General features: G+C 44.5%; 1 protein-coding gene across 4 annotated transcripts in view; it reads right to left on the bottom strand.

Moving 5' to 3' along the window:
• LOC119442798 (uncharacterized) overlaps window positions 1-17,898 on the bottom strand; it is a 61,978-nt gene extending 44,080 nt beyond the window's left edge. Inside the window, exons 1-9 of one of the 4 annotated variants that reach the window (XM_037707825.2) lie at window positions 17,817-17,898; window positions 15,758-15,855; window positions 14,608-14,724; window positions 14,328-14,506; window positions 11,098-11,280; window positions 8,186-8,257; window positions 5,401-5,495; window positions 4,130-4,280; window positions 1,358-2,266 (exon numbers count right to left, since the gene is read on the bottom strand). In XM_037707825.2, the coding sequence (XP_037563753.1) occupies window positions 1,358-2,266; window positions 4,130-4,280; window positions 5,401-5,495; window positions 8,186-8,257; window positions 11,098-11,280; window positions 14,328-14,506; window positions 14,608-14,724; window positions 15,758-15,761 (1,710 nt within the window). In that variant the 5' untranslated portion in view covers window positions 15,762-15,855; window positions 17,817-17,898. Of the gene's footprint in view, window positions 1-1,357; window positions 2,267-4,129; window positions 4,281-5,400; window positions 5,496-8,185; window positions 8,258-11,097; window positions 11,281-14,327; window positions 14,507-14,607; window positions 14,725-15,757; window positions 15,856-16,436; window positions 16,549-17,816 lie in introns of those variants that run through there. The other 3 variants (XM_049662398.1, XM_049662399.1, XM_049662400.1) reach the window with 3 other exon arrangements.
• Window positions 17,899-22,513: the final 4,615 nt, after the last annotated feature.

Raw genomic sequence — 22,513 nt, forward strand, 5'->3', positions numbered from 1 at the left:
TTTTGCTTTATGGCGGTGTCGGAGCAATGCCAGTCGGAGGCGCCGCCACATGATTTGGCATTATGCTGAGAGCATTGTCGGTGCGCAGTTATGTTCGAATTAACTGTCGCAAATGCTTTCGCGTTCGAATTACCGAGTGTTCTCGCCCACTGCACTACACATAACTTTGACGGGACCACAGCGTCAGTTCGAATGAACGAGTTCCGACTGTAACTATGTTTTGCAAGAAATAAATGTTTTCTGCTCTTGCACCTCAATATGTTCTTGTGAGCTTCAATTTTTACTGGATTCGGATCGTACGTTTTCCCGGATCGTACATTTATTTTTCGCGTATTTTTTGAAAACGTATGAACGAGGTTCTACTGTATCACCGACACCTTGAACGTATCATGGTTTCAGAGGAAGCACATACATAGCGCAATTTGAATCAATTCTATTCGTAAGAAATGTTTACTTCCTCATCACCGCGGAGCCACAGATGCGTGAAGGCGGGCTTTCTGGTTCTCTTTTTATCTTTCCCCGACACGGCCGGCACCGCAGCTGCCACGGATGTGCGGAGTCGAGCGCCATCTGGTGGGGGTGCAAAGAACTCAGCGGCGCGCACTCCGCTGTGATTAGTTGGCCTGTTCGGCAAGAGAACAGCCAGGCTGCAGCCATGGTCACGAAACCTGGCGAGGTTTGCAATGCAAAGCTACGCTCTTAAAAAAAAAAAAAAAAAGTGAGATTTGTGGCACAAGTAGTGTCACAATGCTGAACTTCATGTCTAATTTTTCCCAGATTTATGCACTGAGTGACAGGGCTAAACTATAGGTCTCAACAGGCCCCCAGAAATTTGTCAGCTCTCGGATTTAATCTGCCTTATGTCAGCCACTGTAGGCATGTGCTGTGTGCCGCGCCAGTGCTAATGAGGATGCGAGCGTCTGCTACTTCTAAACAGACGAATGCCAAATTAAATACCAAATTAAAAGAATGCCAAATAAAACCAGTACCTCCCTCAAGTATAAAAATAAACTTCAACCTAATTCTTTAATATGTGAAGCAATGTAAGCAAGAGCCAGCATTGTCAGAAAGTTGGGGAAATTTACTGCATGGTCTTACCATAATGATCAGTACTCCATAATTAGCAGTACTAAGTGAATGCAGTAGTAAGCGATAGTACTAAGCATGCCCACAGACATAACACGACCATTAGCAGTTTCTTGTCAAATGTTGTGCAGCCAAATCGAGCCAGTGCACATAAGTACAATTCATCCTTCCCCTTCTCCCTTATTTTTTCTTGGACCCCACACAACATGGCCTTTTCTCTTATTTTAGTGCCTTCAGTAAAGCTAGCAATGTGCACCAGGCAGTAACTCACCTCCACCACCGTCTTGCACTTGGTCGAACGGGAAAGAGCAGGAACAAACTCTGTATCATCGTCGCCATAGTAGAAGTCATCCCTTGCCGGCCGCCGCCGTTTGCGACCTCTGCGGGATGGCGTAGGCACAGGCAGGGTCGTCTTGCGCGGCCTGCCAGGGCCCCTGTGGTAGGCCATCTGACGTGATGGTGAAGAGAACATTCCAACAGCTTTCATGCGTGCTCGGGCCACCACTGATGGCTTACGGTACGGTGAAGCGAATGAGCCATCCTCTCCTTCTTCATCTTCGAGGGAGCCCAGCTGAACCACCTCCACATTGATTGTTCGTGGCTCTTCCTGTGACTTGGGTGTCGATGCACCTGGCTCCTTTGCATCTGTCTCCGTACCATCAGTTGATGTCCCAGGTGCACCTTTGATCTCCGGATGCTTGGGACCCAAAACAACCACAGGATTTAGGTCCACTCTGTCCAAGTTACTCACTTGGCGATGATCTCCTTTTACAGTAATATATTTGCCGGGATCATCCGGCTTTGGGATGTAGATGATTGCTATGGACTCCGTATCTTCCAGTTTTGCTTCGCCTAATGCCGGTGTGGCTGTGTCACCAGCACCTGTTTCCCGAGTGTTGGGACTCATTACGGCCGCAAGTCGTTTGGATGGCGGGGTGCCCACTGATGTGCTCGACATTCGTGATGGAGATGTGGGCAACTCTGGGCTACGTGGCCTTTTGCTACACACTGTCTTAATGAAGTCCTTTGCAGCCGACTTGCTGGTGCGGCCTCTGCGACCTGGCTCAGGTGTGGGTGTGGCGAGCTCCTCTCCTTGCCGGTGCAGGCCCAGCGCAGAGAAGATGCGCTTATGAGTGGCTGCTTCAGCCTCTTCACTCGTATCTTTGTCCTCGTCCTTCATCTGGTAAGTGCAACAAGAAAAACAAAACCAGCATAGCGCTCTATTAAATGGCCAGCCCTTTAAAAAGCATCTTCAGGACTCTAAACAGGAAACATGGGTGGCAAAAGAATTTGTTACAAATGGGACCACTGAGATCTGTGACACATCTAAAAGTCGTAGAGGAACACTCAGTGCACATTACCACAGGGGTTTACAGCTGAACCCACTTATACCAATATTCAAGTGCCAAGAAAATCCCATTGTTATAACTGGGCTGCAAAAAAGATCCAGAGGGGACAAACATGTAAGATGGAAAGAAGTACCCTGAAATCCACTTCTAAAACATTACTGGTTTAGACAATACTCCGTTGTGACAATAAGCAGCTGCTGCATGTGAATTTTTGTGCATGTCCTATGGTTAAATAAGCTGCTTATTACAACATTCTCATGCTGCATTATTGGCTACAACAATTCAATGTGACTACTGGGTGCCTGCGCTGAAAAAAAAAAAAAAATTGAGGAAGCACCCACAAAATCCAGGAAAATTAAAAATACGCGAGCTGCATCGCCACGCCCGCCTTTGTTCCGCGCACCCATTGTGGCACATCTTTGTCGTACCTCTCCCGTTTCCTGTGACGAAGGCGTGCCAGGCAGGTGCACGGCACAAAGGCAGACAAGTGGCTGGTAGTTTTCCTTTTTTTTGTTTGTTTGTTCAAGACAAAGTGACAAAGGCGTGGCGTGCGGGGTGCACAGCACAAAGGTGGGTGCAATAAAGCGACTTGCATTCCCACCCCCCCCCCCTCCCTTCCGCCATCCCCTCCTGAGGATTTTGCATTCTTTTTTTCTACGCACCCAGTAGCCCGATTTAATTGCTATAACCGATAACGTGGGATGGGAGCATTGTAGTAAGCGATTTATTTTACCCTAGAACACATCCCAAAATTGACAGTGCATTAGCTGCTGATTGTTATATCCGATATTGTTGACAATATTGTTAAAACCGGTATCGTTGTAAGCGAGTTCGACCTGTATATACGAACTGTAGGTGTTTGTGTTTTTAAAAGTACTTAAAAGCTTATTCATTATAAATTATAGGAAATTCAAACCACCGCTCACTGTTACACCGAGCTCTTTAAAAATCTGTGCGAAACAATGGCTTATTTTGAATGCAAGTCAGTTTTGCTACTGCCATTTTGAGCCAAGCAGTGCCATGAGCCTGCTGAGAGCCAATTTCCACATTAACAAATGCAGTGTAGTTGATGAAGAGTAGCCTTCACAAACACTGAGGGCAGCTTTAACTCTTACCCCTCTTTCCCTATTTGTTACACGGAGTGTAAAAATGTTCGCACTTGGCAACTGATAAAGTGTCTTGAATAACTTTTACTGCATTTAAAGACAAAATTTAATTTTAGAAAGTGTTTTGAGCAGGTTTTATATCTATGCCCTCCAAAATTTTTCCACAATTCTAGAAAACCAGAAAAGTTGTAAAACTTGAATCATCACCTAGCCACAGAAGTGGGCTCAAGCAACATATACAATATGACTGCTTATTAAAACAAAAATAAAATGAGCTCAGAAAAGCTTTCTCAGAAATTTCAATTATTGCTATGCCTCCCAGCAAAGTGTACAGTAACCAAACAATAAACGCAATATTTAACAAGCATACACACACACTCACTTTGAAGGTCAACAGTGAAACATGAGCTTATTCTGGCAGCTTTGATTAATACAGGCACAGGTGAGCTGTATAAGAGCTTGTTTTTTTTTTTTTCTTTTTACTAAATGAGCTACTTGCCACCCGAGGAGGGATTGCTAATGAGTATCATGCTGGTTCCAATCACACAACAGCAGAGTAACCACAGCCAATGCTGACTGCAAGGTCACCTCTTTGCTTGAGGAGCTGCCGAGTTCATCTTTGGTGCCCACTTTGTCCTTGCTATCCTCAGTGCCAGCAGCTCCCTGCTGCTCTTTTTCAAATAACTGGATAAGTCGCTTGCTGATAATGTTCTCTTCTGGCTCCCAGCAGTTTTCCGAGCTGCAATGAAATGCAAAGCAAACACAGTGTTTCCACTCTGACTCCTCATGCGGCTGATCATTTAAGGATGATCTATCAGTTTATTGGAAGAGTGTTTTCACTCTTCAAGGCCAAGCAGCCACAAACAGCAACAGTAAGGCTTTGTTATACATATTGCAGCAGGCAATAGTGTCATGATAGGGCAACATTCTCATCTTACACGCCCATTTCTAATGCTGCCAAAGTGTTCTCAAATGACCATTAGAAGATGCCCTGTGAGTGCAAGATAAAGGCTACAATCTTCTTTTCTTGGATTTTGATGAATGGCCAGTATTTTGTTGGTCACTTCGTATGACTAATGACAGCTGACCCATCATAGATAGTGTTACAAAGGTTGCAAAGAACCAGAATCGGGATGCAACATCAAATTATTGCCCAAATTATGATGTCGCTGACGTAAATTCTCAGCCGTGTATCCCAGATGGGCGCTCTGCATGGTTGCCTTCAAAAATTGCAGTAGTGCTTTTGTAACTTTATGCAGCTGTGATATGCGAGACCATGGCCGCAAGATCTTGTCCAATAAAGAAGGTATTCCGTCAAGCTAGTTTAGAACAGTGTGGAGGGCAAGCCTTCCTTTTCGAATGACGGGCAGTAGTACAGAGCAAGCAAGATGATCTATAGTTTCTTCGTGATTGTTGATACAACCTTCATGGGAACTGGAAAATAAGGCGTATCATCCGAAAATCGTATCATCCAACCAAATCATATTATGGAAAAAAAAAAGAAAGGATCATCCTGAAAAATGTATTACGCAGAATTGTATCAACGAGGTTCCACTATAGTAAGCTTTCCCACAGAAGTTTCGTGATGGGAAAAAGAAAGTTATTAAAGGACTCTGTTACGGAAGTTATAACTCGCATTTCCAATATCTGATTCTCACCACAAGTGTTGCAATGTTCACTCTGGATGCTGCTGAAGTGCAAAACACTACAGTGCAAAGGTTAAATGGTTCAATTTGTTGCATAGTTCTGAACTAAAAAGTCTAGTGGCATCTATACATAATAACACAACAGAGCAATCAGTGATCTTTTATAGCAGTGAAGCGATGCATGACAAGTCAAAGTAGATGTGAAGAACTCACTCAGGGTATCCCTTCCATTTGAGGAGGTATTCAACCTTTCCAGCGGCATTCACCCTCTTCTTCAGTATCCTCTCCACTATGTACACTTTCTTCTTCTGTGAAAAAGAGAAGGGAAACAGGATATATGAAGCCTACAGGATAAGATGTTGCAAGAGCTTTTCAGTTGCATAAGACAAACAATGAAGGCAGTAAAAATAATAAGCGAAACAGCTTCAGCATAGCAAACTTATTCGCTCTCTACTTGAGGAGAGAGGCTGTGGCACTAAGTATCAGAAGAACGTAAAAACACATTATGGGAGAGATTGTCAAAATAAGTCACTGCTAGTTCAATATTAATTAGAAATGGTGGGGCAATTGACACAGCAAGTGTAGGCCTCAGTGACAAAAGCATAGCTGCTGTAGGATATTTAGGGAAGCTACTCTGCTGTGCCAATACTTGCTCAAAGTGTCAGGCTACATGGGGTCTACGTGAGAATACCCTGGGAAACTGCAAGTGTGATGCTCGGGTTGGTGTCAGTTATTGAGGCCCCAGTAACACGTTCGTGACAAACAAAAAAGTTGTCATGTGCGTCAGCTTTGCATGTCAAACAGTGAAGATGCAACCTCTCTGCTCCCTAAAAGATAATTTTGGAGGCAAGCTCAACTATAATGAACTTTGTATTCCAGGGATGGAAGCGGCCAAGGGTGTTTTGGAGTAGCTCTGGGAACAGCAAATTTGGCACATAGGAGCAGGTTTGGAGCAGGAATTCTTCGTTTTGGAGCAGAAGATACGTGATTGGGAGGATGCTATCTAAGCATCAACATGATTGAAATGCAGACAAATCAAGAAAAGATGTTCTTTATTTGACTTTGCAGAACACTATTAGGTTACGGCGAATCAGTTCTGCGGAAGCCCGCAAGGTGGAGGAAAGTCCACCAGAAAAATGTCATACAACCGACAAAGGAAACCCATATGCATTCCTCGGAAACCACTATATTACATTACATCCCAGACATGCCAACTAAATGTGGCCAAGAAAAAATATAACTAAGAAATTTACGAAAACAGCAGCCATTGTCTGTTCATAGGTTTTTGTTAATGCTAGTCAAGAGTTTTTTTGGTGTGCACAAGCAACTAATATTTAAGTTTAATTAGCAAACATTAATGACTTCGTTTATTGGATAAGGATATTGGATAATTAGTGTAAATCCTAGGTTGCTTTAAATCCAGTAATCGCTCATGTTTCAACATCCTCAACTTTTTCATTGACATCTCATCGATATGGTAAGTTTATAAAGTTAGCTAATTAGACGTATTCATGCACAATGAACAAGAAATTATGACTGACAACCAAGAACAACCACCATTAGCATACAATGAATGCCGTTCGTGTAATGCCTCCAGTTAATTTTGAAATTCTTGGTGACATTCAGTTGGTATAGCAGAGTGCCACAGAATAAATGCAAAGTTACTTTGTTGGTCATTGCATGTCTCGCAGTATTCCACATAACTTGGCGAGAAGAAGAAACAATAAGACTCTGACATTTATGAAAATAAAGGAAAAAAAAAAAGTGTTCAGTGGCTTTTTGATCAGCATCGCCGACCAATATTTTGCACAAGGTCAATTATTATGGCTGTCCCATAAAGTTAATGTAGAATGGCGATCAATATTTTGAATGCCAGACAATGGTTTCTTTGAATTTACAGGCTTGATCTGCGCAAGACATGTCGTGAACATCTCGGCTGTGAATGCAATTTATATCGTTCGCGCACTCTCCGACCCTTTACAATCGCCATGCGGCCACTACGGTAAACTAAAAGCGAAACCTTAAATCCTCAGCTTGCGCACTGCGGCCGCAAAAGTCTGCTTTGTATAGTGTGGTTGTGCAGAATATACAGTACCCGAAGTGCAAATTTGAGTGATGATTACAGTTGTCATTGGATATTTCTGATCAAGAGGCTTCACGTGCACATGCGAAATATATTTGAACACGCATGGTGTTCGCCCCCATTAATAGACGCAGATTTACCGATAGGGCTTACAAGAGAGCCCTAAAATGTATAACGACAGACCGCAAGACTCATTCATTCAGCTGAGAGCGTGGCTTTCTTTCCCGACTGCCCCATAAATAGAGCACCAGTTCAAATCATCTTTAGGTGGTCCGCGTATTATGCAAACATGCAAATGGCGGAGCACTTCCATCCCTGGTATTTAAAATTGTTCATACTTTGAAGCACTTCATTGTAAGCAGGCCTGATTGTACATTCAGCTAAATGGGTTTGGGAGCTAACCAACTGCGTGCTTCAGCTGGAAAGTTATGCAAGCTTATCTTCCAAAGCATAATGCATTGTGTACCATTCGTAATGCATTGTATACCCCAAATGATTTTCATTTTCCTGCGGCCTAGTTACAATGCGCCACCAAACACACCCGCACTCCAAGTACGCCGACGCTGGAACGGATTGCTTTAGCTTGGCTTCTAGGGCTAAATACTAGACGACACATGGCTGTGTGGTTGCTACAGAACACGTACATCCCACAAAATTTAGCAACTTCATCCAAAGTTATAGAGTTCTGGTTCAAGTTGGCGCAGCTCGGTGGTTTGGCGCAAGATGGCGCAGAACTTCCATCCCTGGTATTTAGAATTTTTCGTGCCTTGAAGCACTTCATTGTAAGCAGGCCTGATTGTACATTCAGCTGAATGGGTTTGGGAGCTAACCAACTAGGTGCTTCAGCTGGACAGTTATGCAAGCTTAACTTCCAAAGCATACTGCGTCTGGAACAATTGATGAACTGGAGCTAACCTGTGCTGTGCTTTTCTCGCAGCGCCTCAGCAGGCATTTTTTTCTTGGTCCTCGAAGACCCGTCTTTTTCTCCTAGGAGAACAAGAAGAATGGAGGCTTTGTTCAGTACTGCACAGCAGTCAGGTAAAATGAATGAACCACTGTGTGAGCCATGAGGAGGGCTAAAGCCACACCATTTACCACCACAGTACGGATGTTTAGAGCATGTCACTGTGCTGGACACAATTATTCAACAAGAGGCAGTGCACCACCAGAACATGGACAGAATGGACGTGGAGAAAGCCCCCAGAAAAGTTCTGGCCGCAGAACAAATATAGAGGCACAACAAAGATATCAGGCTGTTAACATATGGCATTTCAGCTCCAATGCGAACGAAGGCAAAGGGTTCTGTCACCACAGGTTACTAGTAGTGGAGTAGCGCGATTTATGTGAACGGCTCACACAGAGTAAAAGGCAACATGATCACAGAAACAAACTTGGCATTGTGCAAGTGCAACAAATCTTTTGCAACTGTCACATACGTCAACCACCAATAGCCAAACATACAAAGTAGGTGGAACTCCCTATACATTAATAAGTCAAAGTTAAAGGGACCAGGAAAATTTGTTTGGCATATCTGAAGTTTGGCTTGACAGGCTAAATTTACAACAGCAGCTGCAACTTCATGAATGGTTGCTACTAGGAATGAATGAGTGAATGACAAAAGCAACAGCTATGTTGTTCTAGCATAGTGGAACAATATTATGTTAGCGTCGCAGCCACTGTAACCTTTTAATGCCGAATAATCCACAAAGCCCCTGCCAGGTGTATGCATGGTGCAAATTTATGAGCAACTGCAAAGCTGGCAGGTGACCAGGCCAGTGATGATAATAGCATATATGGTTCAACTAATAAAATAACCTGTTTTTCTGTAGGCAACTGCTAATAATGTTTTCACAATTTTCTGTTTGGCTTGCTATCCTGTGATCTTTGCTATCGCTGAGTGATAAGGCACAATGACACAACAGTTGACACATGCTTCAGGCTGGTCAGGAATCCTTGCCTTCATTCTTCCCAAAGAACTCCATAATGAGCTCAGATGTCCATGACTTGCACTGCACGTAGTTCCATGTTCTTGACAAAATAACCTCTTGCTAAGGTGTCTTAAAAATATTCTGGAACAATGTTTTCATCTCCCGTGGCCAGACATGATCACAGCACAAACCACGAAAAGTGAGTGAGGTCTTTCAAAATGCATACCCAGTGGTTCTGAGTTCTGCATTTACTAATGGCATGACAATCTTTCTTTCACTCTCAATATATCTTTCGCAAAATAAATTTAAACTTTTTTTTCTACTTTTGCTTTATTGCAAGCTTCTTTTTATGTTCTCACCTCACTTGTTGCGAATCCTACTACCACACCGGATAGAGAAGAGAACAAAGTGGGAGGAGCAGTGCTGACAAAAGAGAAGCTTCTGAAACTAGCTTTGTCACCTTCCGCATGATAACACTAGAATGTTGAATAAATAGGTACATCTCTAACCGCTTTTCTTCTTGTCTTCAACACTAATGCTTCAGACTACACATTATTTTTACTTCATTTAGTGAAATGACAAAGAGCCCAAGCTATAATAGCAAGCCACAGCCCAAGTGAACTCAGCTGCAACACTTTATTACATATGTATGAACATTAAAGGAAAAAAAAAAAAAGTTAATATCAGCTTACTATTGTTTTCAACAAACAAGCATCAACAAACAAAATGTGTAGCTGCCTCCTGACCTGGTTCCTTGCCAACAGGCAAGATCTACACAGGCCTGTCAAGCACTTCTTTTATCACGTAACAGTTAGCATACCTCAAAATACTACTACTACTACTACCAGGGTGTCGGAACGAAATGTTTTTCGTTCTGGTTTTAGTTTTGTTCCACTGAAAAAAGTTTCCAACGGAACGAAAAAAAAAAAAAGTGATCGGTAACGGTTTTTGTTTGCATGCAAACATTTTCGAAGCAAAGTAATGATAAAAACATAGTATTTATTTTTCTCAATGTATATGTTTCTCCATATATTTCTCACAAATTTTCCTCAATTCATTTGCCTATGGGCGCGGTAACCGTTTTGCGCGTGATATGATACGGTAGCGCGAATGTAATGCGGCTGATGACGAGGGTTTGCACTAGTCGTCTTGTCTTCGGTGAGCCAGTCCTTGCTTCACGTTATTCAGGCTATTATGATTTATGAATTCTGAGATCATGCTCAGAGCCCGAGTGAGGGCACTGAGCATAATCTCAGAAGCAGCACGTCATCGAGTGTACTTGCCAAAATGCGAGACCACTGTTCCGATAGAACGAACGATAAAGTTTTGGTAACAAAGCGTTGTACCTGTAGAAAACGAAACGATGAGCTCCTGAGCGCGCAAGCCCTGGGTTTTGCTACGACTGCGATCTGCTAGTGCACAGAGTGGCAGGCTTAGATAAGTGGAGCGCTCGACCGGCTATCGCTTGCACTATCGCTGCCTGAGATACGCACTAGTTCTGACGTTGCCCAACATTGTTCGTTGCGGCGACTTTCCCTTTGAACTGAAAACCAATAAAAATATTTCGTTTTCCCTCCGAAACAAAATAATAAATAATGTTTCGGTTAGGTTTTCGTTCCGGTCAAAAATATTGTTTCTGTTTTCCCATTCCGACACACTGACTACTACTACTAATACTACTATTACTACTACTACTACTACTACTACTACTACTACTACTACTACTACTACTACTAATAATAATAATAATAAGACAACGACGAAGAAGCAAGTGTATAGCAGAAAAAAAGGGGAGGACAATTCTTGAAATTAATCCTCTGTGAACAAGCCACCCCAGTGTCACCCAGAGCGGTGAATGTAGAAAAGTTAGGGACACCAACTCAGCTACCTGGTACTCACCGTGCAGTTGGCGCACTGAGCACAGTCCTCAGTTCGGCTGCAGCCCTCACAGCGACCACAGGGGACAGTTGCACCGGGAGCATGTGTTCGTACCTGCTGCGCCTTGGAGGCCTGTTGCTGCCGCTCAGCGGCTGCAACCTTGCAGGCACGTTGCATCTGAAGCTTCTTTTGCTGCCGCAAGCGCTGCAAACAGGCAATAAAGAGGCCATGACCAGAAGAGGGCGTGAATAAATTGCAAAAAGAAACTGCCTGTTTTGCAGCAGTAATGCCCTTTTTTTCAACTTAACAAATGACATGTTCCTGAAGTTGAGAAGGGCTTTGTTCTCAGTGGTTTATATTTTAGTGTCCAGAAAGAAGCAAATTACAGCAGACTCAGTTCAAGGTATGCAAAGAATGCTTCAAAAGGACGGTACATTGGGCATGTTGCTATTCCATATTGAAACCATTCACAGCGCGAAACGACAAGAACACACGAAAAGAAAGATGGACAAGCGTTGTCTTGTTGTTTCGCGCTGTGAATGGTTTCAGTATGTAAAGAATTTGTGGACACCACTTCACACCTTACTCGCTGCACAACATGTAGAATAATAGTTGCTAGGAGTGGCACACAGATACCTTGTTACAGTACCCGCTTCCATTTTTCCCCACCTCTTTTAAAGGGGCCCTGAACCACCCCTCGGGTTTGGTGAAATAACATAGTCTGCAGGTAGCACACGCTGCTGTGATTATCTCAGCCAAGTGTTGCTGTCGTATGCAGAGCGTGAAGTCACCTTTCCTTTCTTAAGTGCTCACGTTTCAACAGAAGCGATGATCCTCACTCTTTTCTGGTTGCTTTATTTCGTAATAAAGCACATTCCTATATGCGGCTGCTATTGGTGGCTGCGGTCGGCCACACCACGGCAGCCGCGAGGTGCTGCTGCGAGTCCACTGGCTAAGCGCACTGCGGCTCGCTGAGGACAACAGCGTTTGGCTTACATTTAGCGCGTCGTAGGACCCAAAATTGGAAGTCGTGGTGTCTACGTTAACATCCAAAATAAAATTTGAACTGCGCGTCACGGTGACATTTCGAAGGCGGACATTTCAAACGTGACATTTCGAAGGTTGTGGCCCCGCCACACTCCGCCGTAGCCTTCGCAGTGCAAAGCATTGAAGAAGGAAAGGGAGCACAGCAGAGGCCATGTATGATTGCCAATAACTCCACTTCTGCTGAACGCATTGAAGTACTTTTTGCGGCAAAGTATTTCTGAAATAGCCTATTTTCACTTCAAATGCCTTTCTCCACTTTGATAAAAAGTGGTTTAGGCCCCCTTTAATGATATCCTTCTAAACAAATCATGATACTATGAACAAAGATTTATTAAAGACGTTTCTGTCCCTTTGTGTCACTGTCAATCAAACCAACCTTGAATGTAAGGAGATTCGAATGCCTCCTCAAATGAAGCAATTAAAAAGTGAAGCCAAGTGTAATGCCTCCAATGCAAGTTCCCCAGAACACTAGCAAATGGTTAGGGTGGGCAAATTTTATAGTTTTCAAGCCAATAGTAACTCATCAAAAAATTTAATTAGGCTCACTCAACGTTTTCAAATCGCATATAGTACTCGTCACACTATGCACATCCGATCACGATCAAATTTCTCGAATGTGACTGGGCCCCTTCTGCAGCTTGTGCAAAGAAGATAATTGTGGTTGAAAATTTTATTCCGATCGGGCTCGATTACGATTGAAAGTGCCATGTATAAGTGGGTATTAAGCACCATCACACAGTTGAAGAGGTGCTCTCACATGACTAAAGCATGAGACTGATTACGAGCACAAACACGGTGCGACTAGCGGTCAGTGAGGATGCAGCTGAATCTGGTATTCAACAACTGATGCAGACGACATAGTGCCTAGCCTAGGTTGAAAAGGTGCCGTGGTGGAGCAATGCTGGGTGCTATAAGCATGTTGATCTACCCGGGGTGCTTGTCGCACACCTGCTTCTTGTCAAAGCAAAAATCAGCGAGGACATGACAACGAGCCAGGTGAGTGTAACATTTTACCACGGCGAAATCAACGCATGTGATACAATAGCACAAGTCACACTACGCACGGTCATTTACGATTTTGTTTTCTTTGTTTAGCCTTCGCACTCCAAACGCTACACCAGACATCCTGATTTATTCGCATGCTTGCCTTGTTCCACACAGATATGCGCATCATTTTGATGACTATTCAGCATTCCTCTTTTGCAATCGCACTGATGTTGCACTCTATGCATGCGAACAGAAGCACAAATTGGCAAAGTAACAAACTATTCCACCAGTGGCTCGGTGAAACCTACAGGCAAAGGGTACCAATGAGAGAGCTTGGCCACGTCACCATTCCGAAAGCTTATGGAAAGCTTCATAATTTACCAAGCAGTCAGTTTGATCCATAACATGCACATAACAATAACATAATCAAGCGCAAGTTTTTAACATTTACTGCCACATGAAGCAGCAAACTGAAATGCTGTTCACAAGATCAGTAACATGGACAGCTGATCTCAACCACTTTCACTTTCGGTTTCGATCTTCAGCAGACAATGCCACAGCATGAGTCACTTCCTTCATCTCAAGGTTGAAGCTGCACTGCACTTCGAGCACAACATTTTGCAGCAAACGTAAGGCTTAGACAGTTTAACTTGCAGATTGTTATTGCTTATTAATGGTGTGTAATACCCTATCTTGCCTACCGTTCACTCTAAAGCTGCCACTGCAGTGTCTAGAAAGCATCCTCTGGACTGGATGCCTGCCTCCCTAGCCTTTCCTTGTAACCACCCCCCTGAGGCCGACTTAACCTCCCCTTTTGTTTAACCCCTTTTTTTTCCTTGCGCATTTGAGTACTGCAATTAAGATTTAAGACGTGCAATCGTCTGCACACTCGCAAAAAGCGCATTTTTTTGACAATTTCCCGGGAAAAAATCGAAATTAGTGCTGTTTAGGTGGTATTGGCAAACTGTCAACCCCCCCTTAGCAGAGATCCTGGGTGCACTACTGCCAATTTCCTTGGTGTAATAAGACCTTGCAGCCTTCCTTGTTTGCCAATTTGCTGTGCCAAGGTGCCAAGAACAATTAATCTCTGCACATCAGCCATTCATCGCCAAACGATGCCTCAGCTCAGTAGCTCCTACTTTGCCGACTTGAATGATTAACAATGCTCAGAACTTGGATTTCATATAACAGCTAAGTTCCATGCTGTTTGTATTCACCTGATGCAGGTAGCCAGGAAAGCCTCGCCGACCTGCCTTCTGAAGGCCATTGTTTTTGGAAGCAGAGGGCGTGACAGTAGCTTCTTCACCCTTAGATGTTTCTTCATCTTTGGCAAGTTTCTGGGTTGTGGTTGCCTGCTCCTCCTTTGGTGCTGACTTCCCAGGCGTCTCTGTGTTGGCTGTGGACAGCAAAAATTATAGCTGCAGCACTTGTATATTGTTGAAGACTATGCGAATATCACCATGACTCATAAATACGTGCAACATTTGAAATGGAAACCTTTTTCATCTGTGGTCTCAGCATCTTCAGACTTGCCAGTGCATCCTGCTTGTTTGTGGGTGATAAAGGTGTCAAGCTCATGGAAAATGGTGCCACATGAACCACACTTCAGAAAGTCTGAAAATAAAGCAATAGGTCACAATGAGAAAAGTGAAACATAACAGTGAAAATCATTTTATGAATGTAGCATCTTTTACATCATATAAGGTATAGTGAGAAGGCAAAAAGAAACATTTATCCAAGTTCTATGGCATGTCACTTTAAAAAATTTTGTAGTATATGTTGCTATGTGAAATGTCTACACTGCAAGTATCAAGGGCAATAAAAGGAAGTAAGTTTGGCTATTGGTCCGACCGGAACAGGCATGAGCATCATTCTCTGCGAATAAACATTGCTGACATTACCTGAAATACACACATAATTATCAGCTTTTAAAGCTGTTTACGCCCAATGATATGTTGAATAATTAAACCCAACTAATGCAAAGTCACACTTATGTGTGTAGCACAGGAAATGTTCTACATGGCTTTCTGAGAAATATGGTGCAACAGACATTGTTGCAGGCCAGTTTATTATGTGACAACAGGCAAACTGCGTAACAGTGCACTCGTCGTCGCAGCATTCCAGTTTTATTGATACGCCCACATTCGCTATAAGATTTTGCTCGTTTTCTTACAATGAAATGCTCTAACTCAATTTAACACTTCAAATCTGTAATGCATTGCTAGTGCAAACTGCACTGTATGGAGGAAATAAGCAATGATTCTGGTAAGGCTGGCCTAAATGGCCAGCCTTACCGGATTGCGTATGATGCCCTTTGCATATGATTTTGTCAAAATTGAGTGGCTGAAAATCATGGCTGGTATTGTGCAAACATTCTTTTTGTTTGCTTATGTCCCACTCTACCATATGCCTCATCGAGTCACTTTTCCCCATAATAACATAGGTAAGGTACCATTTGAGCCAGCAGCAAAGAGCATAAGAAATGGTTAGAAACAGAACTTAAATAGGGAAAAGCATCATTTTGGATATAGTGGGATAATTTTAATTAGCAAACACCTAACCAAGCCTGCTGCACACAACTTGGGTCCTCTCCGAGTAGTAGAGAAATTGACATGCAAGAAAGAGAAGAGGGAAATGGTTTGCTGACCCATGATCTTTAAAGCTTGCCAGGATAGCTTTTACTTTCTCTTGTCAGTGGCTTGGTAGCATTCTTCTTGGAACAGCTGAAAAATGAGGGTCCTTTACCTGCACCAAGTGTGGTCATTGTAGTAAGCATCTGTCCTCTAATATGCTTGAACACACACAAGACAAAGAAACAGATACAAGCATGCATAAACTTAAGGTCATTATGCTATGCAAAATAAAAAGAAACAAAAAAAAAGAGGGGGGGGGGAGGGGTAGAGGGTAAGAAAATAAGGAAGTGTGTTTTGTCTCCCACAGAGCACAAAGATAATTGCTGAAAAAAACATCACTTTGAAACATGCTGCTAAATGTTAGGGCACCAAACGGCTAATGCCACCATCCCATTTCGTCATTTCACAAAATATTCTTGAGAGTGGTTCCCATGAGGGGTTCAGCTAGCCACTCTAGTGAGAAAGTAAACCACAAGAGGCACTTTGGGGTGAGAGAAGCCCATCATAAAGTTGAATCATATACATCTTTGAGTTTGAACTCAATGCACTTGGATAACATTGCTTAAGGCAGTGATTCTAGTGAAGCTTTACTATGTGAAATGACAATTTTATGGCACCGAAAGTCACCGACTATCCAGATTACTTTCTTTTACATAGCAAAAGAGAGCTCACAATATAAAGTAATGTGCTAACTGTTTGTACTTGCAGGCAGTAGCACTTTCTTGATTTGTTTCCAGAAGCCTAAGCTTAATTGTTTCTCTTCTACTTCCACTGTAGTATTGTCCTACATCACCTGCTTGGGTTGGGTCAGTTCCTAGACAGCTGTGTATTGAAATATAATAAGAATGCAATCTGCAGCTATGTTTGACAGCAATGTAACTTCTGTCAAGAAATGGCTTTCTGGGCGCATGCGGTATTTATTATTATTTCTTTTGTTCCGTTTCACGTGAGTAACTTCGTAATGACGAAGGTCTGGAAAAGCCCCATTCAATTAAATGAGCTGATCCATTCGGTAGGCAAATCATCGATGATTACGTGTCATAGAGCAAACTGTTTTGTTTCACACATCCATTCAAAACGCTAGTGCAATAAGCGCTCATGAAGTAGCGCTGAGACTTTAGGGCAGTATTTAAAGTAAAGAAATAAAGCAACGAAACACGACACTTTAGCGTAGGCTACACTTTGTTCGTTATCAACTTCACACATCCCGCTTCGAACATCACAGCAATAAAACAACCGGCGCAAAGGTGGAGCGGCAGCGTGTCGGGAACTGAAACGTGACAGAAAAGTGGGCGGCTAGGCGACTGCAACACGGAACCACTACGCTGCGTAGTCCCGTGGTTTCTCTTAGCGGCAGAGTGTGCTCCCGAAGCGGTGCTACCACTGAAGACACGACGGTAAACAAATTTTATTCGGCAATTTCACAACACGCATACGGTGCCGACAGGTAATGATGGACGTAAAACATTTCCTTCTGTTTTCACTGATGTTCCATTCCAACGGATGCAGCAACAGGCACTTCAAGAACTGCTACACGACCGCGACCATCTAGATAGCGTCAGCGGCTTCCGTTCAAGATCTAGTTTCTAGCAGGTACACGAGGGCGAGTTCGTAAGACACACAGCAAGCACCGCAAGGCGCCAACAACTGCTTGAACAATGCCAAACTGGCCAGACCTCGCCTGTGGCACACAACTATACGGCGGCATAAATTGCGCTCAAATCTCTGACGATACGTTTGTGCCGCCCACAAAATGCGCAAGACAGACATGTTTGCCAACCGAAATAACATGGCATGAGCGAGAAAAAATAATTTTTGCAGTTTTCGGGTGTTAGGCAGCGAATATATGGCAGAGCTGTGGCGCCCTAATCGGCCATGGCGTCAAAACGCAGAAAGGCAACGGTGACTTGAAAAGGCCTAGCAAAGCCCACATTTACAGGGGCACCACAGCCGAACTGGCTGCGCCGTGGCGAACGCCAGCCTGTCTCCAACGGCACTACGCACCTATTCATCGTCGCTAGGATTGTTTTCAACTCAAGTGGCACGGAATAGAAGCGGGATAATATTACTCACCATAGATTCAAGTAAATGTCGCACGTCTCCCCTCGCGAGAAAAAGCAAACGCTGCCGGCAGGCGGCGCATGCTTTCGATCGCCTTTCGGCAGCAGACTGTGCACGTGACGTCATGTGCTGACGTAATTACGGAATTTTGGCGCGAATCTGCGGAGGCAGTGAAAGATGCGGCCGCGTTCCGCGCGCGGAGAGGGAGAAAAGAGAGTGAAAAAGCATCTATATATTGCCGGCTTTTAAGGGGCTTTTAAGGGTAAAACAGATAACATGAGACGGTTTTAGACTGCAGCTGTGGTACTCATGCAGAATCGAATCGAAGGGAGAACGAGCAATGTACAGGCCACCCCGCTGTCGCCGTTAATTCTTACAGGACTAAGGTTCAGTCAGGGCTTATAATTTCACGTCGATCAGGGCATATAAAAAGAAGAAAAGGGAAAGAACTATTAAGACGAACGTTTATTCTTGGCAACAAGTACAGCCTGTTATGTGCGGATGTGTCGATAAAGCTCTCCGCGTGACGTACGTATAGTCAAAATGATATATATAAGAACTAACTGTCGTCATTTCTGGTTCAAACTTCTGTGTTAACCTTTTGTGAAACGCCCAGCTTGCATCCATGCGCATTGGCGACGTCTTCACCGCGGCAGCGCGGTCCACAACTAAATGGAAATAGGAGCAACGTGGCATATTGTAGAGTATACCTGGATCGACGCGCCCGCTCCACCCTTTCAGGAGAGCACACTGTGTATTGCCAGAGTCATTCAATCAAGGGAAACGAATGCGCCAGCCTCGCGCTTGAATTCTCTGCGAAACCACGAAGATAGCATCCTCCGACCACAGAAACTGATCCTCTTCGGCCGCACAGGCTGCCTTTGGTGACAAAATTAGGTGCGCCGTGGTGTCGTCTGACGTGCTGTCACACCCTTCAGATACTTGTAATCTTCCAGAAAAGGTGTACGTGATCTTGGTGTACGTTAGTGGAGGGCCACGCGTGGATATGATCGCGCTTGACACCACGGCCACGGAAGGAAAACTAGTGCAGGGAAACCGGCTTGAAGGTTTTGCAAAGAATTTCGGGTTTCCGTAGAAGCTAAACTGGCGGGGAAGTTGCGTGGAGTTTATTATAATTATCTAAAAATAATACTGCCAAAATTAGATTCCTCTTTCTGTTCCTGAGATTAACTTACGTTCTTGAACAACCGCAGATCTGGCAGCGATTGATGTTTCTCTGAAGTACGCACACGAAGAATTAAACGCATTGAAGGTCGCAATTCTTACAGACTCCCGTGCTGCCCTCAGCAGACTGAGACAAGATGCCGATAGACCAATTTTATGCAGTATCCAAGAAACTTCCGGCAAAATTACTTCCTGTGGAGGGTCCCTGATTGCCCAGTGGATACCCTCGCACGTGGGCATCACTGGAAATGAAGAGGCTGATCGCCTCGCTTCAAGTTGTGCCCACCACGAATGTGACTGCCCTGACATTTCCTGCATGCTTGAAAACGCTCGTCTTCTGATACGCCGACACCTCCTAAAGCAGCACCCAGACCGGCGTGTTGCAGACGGAGTTTTCGTGGTCGAGGCCTGCCCCGTCGTGCTAGAGCATTGTTATATAAGTTAAGGGTTGGGTCTGTGTTGGTGCGCGAACGCCTATACCGACAAGGACGTGTGGACAGCCCGTCGTGTACGTTTTGTGGCTCCTGTGAGACACTTGAACATCTCGTTTTAGAGTGTCTCGCATTCGTTGCGCAGCGCGCATCGCTAATTAAGGAATATAGACTTATTGGGCTGCAATGTGCGACTCTTGACGATTCCCTATATATATCCAAGGGGGTGCGCTTACCGACGTGACCAAACCCATCGAGCCCTGCTAACTTTTCTGAAGGACTTGGCCTCCCGTTTATAGACATTACTTGTATTTTGTTTTGTTCTGTCTGCGTCTCCGTCATTTCTTTACTTCCTCTTTTCTTTCTTCCCTCTTCCTGAAAGAGTAGGCAGGCGTTGTGCCCCTCTCGGTGGCAGTTGTCAGCTTGCTCCCTCCCGATTTCCTTCATGTCCTTGTGTTATATGTGTACAAACCGAATAATAATAATAATTACGTTCTTGAAGTGATAAACGAATAAAGTATAATTTGGTATTCAAGTCGAATATGACAAATGGTGATTTCAGCCTGCTCGTAGCTACAGTTTTACTTTTTACGCGCAAGCGAAGATGCCCCCGTCTGTCAAATCGGCGAGATTATATAGTATATGCTTGTCTCTGAGAGGGAAGCGAGCGCCGGAGAAGAAGGCGCCTGGAGATTGAGAAGAGAATCGCCACGTTCGCGCACTTTCTGTTTGCGCTTCGACGCCGCTGTGCTCGCTGTGCATGCTCGCGGTGTCCATACGCTTGGGCGTAACCCGCGTTCACGAAGTGAAACGTCACTGTAACTTTTTACAACGAAGCTGTATACCTCTCGTTGGTCGGAAGGAAGGAAAAACTTTATTGAATAAATAGAAAAGGCAAGAGAGCGGGAAGGGTGGGTCCCTAGTCCAGGACTCCAGTGGCCGTTGCCGTACGCTCAGCATGGTAGACCCTTTTGGATCTCCAAGTAAACTCGAGCGAGGACGGCCTCCCAAGGCTCCCTGAGGGAGGTCAGTATCAGGGGCGAGTTAACGTTCGGCGGCCTATGTATAGATTCCCACATAATGTGGGGAAGAGATGGCCGTCCCCCCCCCCCCCCCCCCCCCTTCCCGCACCAGGGGCATTGACCGGCATATACTGTTGGCCACATTGCGTGCCACAGTCCCAAATGCGGAAAGGTGTGAGTTTGGATTTTTATGTACTTCTGAGCGTCTTCTACTCCGAGCTGCGGATGCGGAAACGCGTAGATTTGTCGTTCGCGACGCTGGTGCTCCGGGATGTCGCGCGGGGTGTGGTCCTTTGGTATTTTACTTGGGGCGTCGTCTGCTCGGTTCGCTAGTTCGCGAGCGTTCGCCCATTCGTTTCCTGGGACTCCCGAGTGTCCCGGGCACCATGTAATGCTGTGTGATGCACGTAGTGTTTCGCCTAGTAGCTTGAGGGTTATGCGCGGTAGACGTCCGTTTATGAACATCCGGCACGCTGCTTGCGAGTCTGTCAGGACCGCTATCGAGTTTCCGCTTGCGTCTGATTGTCTGATTGCTAGAGCTATTGCAGTTGCTTCAGCTGTGCTCGTGCAATGGGTGCGCACTGAGGCCGACATTTTGATGTTTGAGTGTGTGGAGTAGTTTACTGCCGTTAGAACGTGACCATGGTCGTACTTTGCGACGTCTGTGTAAATGACATCATGGTGCCGGCTGAACTTTTTAGTGAGTTGTCTCGCTCTAGCCCCGCGCCTTGCGCCATGGTAGAGTGGACTCATGTTCCTCAGAATTGGGAAAACTATAAGTTGTTCTCGTAAAGTCTCGGGGACAGAAGCGAGGTCTTCCTTGCAGTAATGGGGACGAATAGGAAAATTTAAATCGCAAAGACCCGTCTCCCTGCCTTAGAGCGGTCCCTTTGCCCCAGCATAGTCGCTGCCCTCAGTTCCTCGTAAGTATTATGAAGTCCGAGCGCTTGTAATTTCCCGTTGGACATGCTGGGTGGGAGTCCCAGTGCCGCTTTGTACGCCATACGTATGATCGCGTCCACTTCTTTGGTTTCGCTAGAGTTGAGCTCTTGATACGGCAGGCTATACGGCACCCTACTTAGTACAAACGCGTGCACTAGTCGGATGGCCTCCGCCTCGGTTAGACCTCTGCCTTTCCTCGTTACTCTTCTTATCATGCGAGTTATTAAATGCGAAGCATTTCTTGGCGAACATTTGCTACTTTGACCCGTATCTATCTAGACGCCTACGACTCTGTGATCTCATGGTCGTTTCGTTAACTTGTTATGTACCAAAATTGGCATATTATGACAGGAGTGTATGACGAACATAAGTGATAGGTCATGACAAAAATGTCACTGACATGCGTGTCATGTAGGTCATGACAATGACCAAGCGAAAAAAGATTAACACTCAAAAACCACAGGAATGGGTTCGGACGTGGGTACTAAGTGAAGGAAACACTACAGGATGCTGGTAGAATAGTAATGAGCATGACTCAGAAAAAATGACAATGACTCAGCGAAAAAAGATTAGCACTCAAAAACCACTGGAATGGGTTCGGACGTGGGTACTAAGTGAAGGAAACACTACAGGATGCTGGTAGAATAGTAATGAGCATGACTCAGAAAAAATGACAATGACTCAGCGAAAAAAGATTAACTCTCAAAAACCACAGGAATGGGTTCGGACGTGGGTACTAAGTGAAGGAAACACTACAGGATGCTGGTAGAAGTCAGCCATGAGCATGACTCAGAAAAATGACAATGACTCAGCGAAAAAAGATTAACACTCAAAAGCCACTAAAATGGGTTCGGACGTGGGTACTAAGTGAAGGAAACACTACAGGATGCTGGTTGAATAGTCATGAGCATGACTCAGAAAAAATAACAATGACTCAGCGAAAAAAGATTAGCACTCAAAAACAACTGGAATGGGTTCGGACGTGGGTACTAAGTGAAGGAAACACTACAGGATGCTGGTAGAATCAGTCATGAGCATGACTCAGAAAAATGACAATGACTCAGCGAAAAAAGATTAGCACATTCAAAAACCACTGGAATGGGTTCGGACGTGGGTAATAAGTGAAGGA

The sequence above is a fragment of the Dermacentor silvarum genome, chromosome 2 (assembly GCF_013339745.2).
Source record: "Dermacentor silvarum isolate Dsil-2018 chromosome 2, BIME_Dsil_1.4, whole genome shotgun sequence".
Lineage (NCBI taxonomy): Eukaryota > Metazoa > Arthropoda > Arachnida > Ixodida > Ixodidae > Dermacentor > Dermacentor silvarum.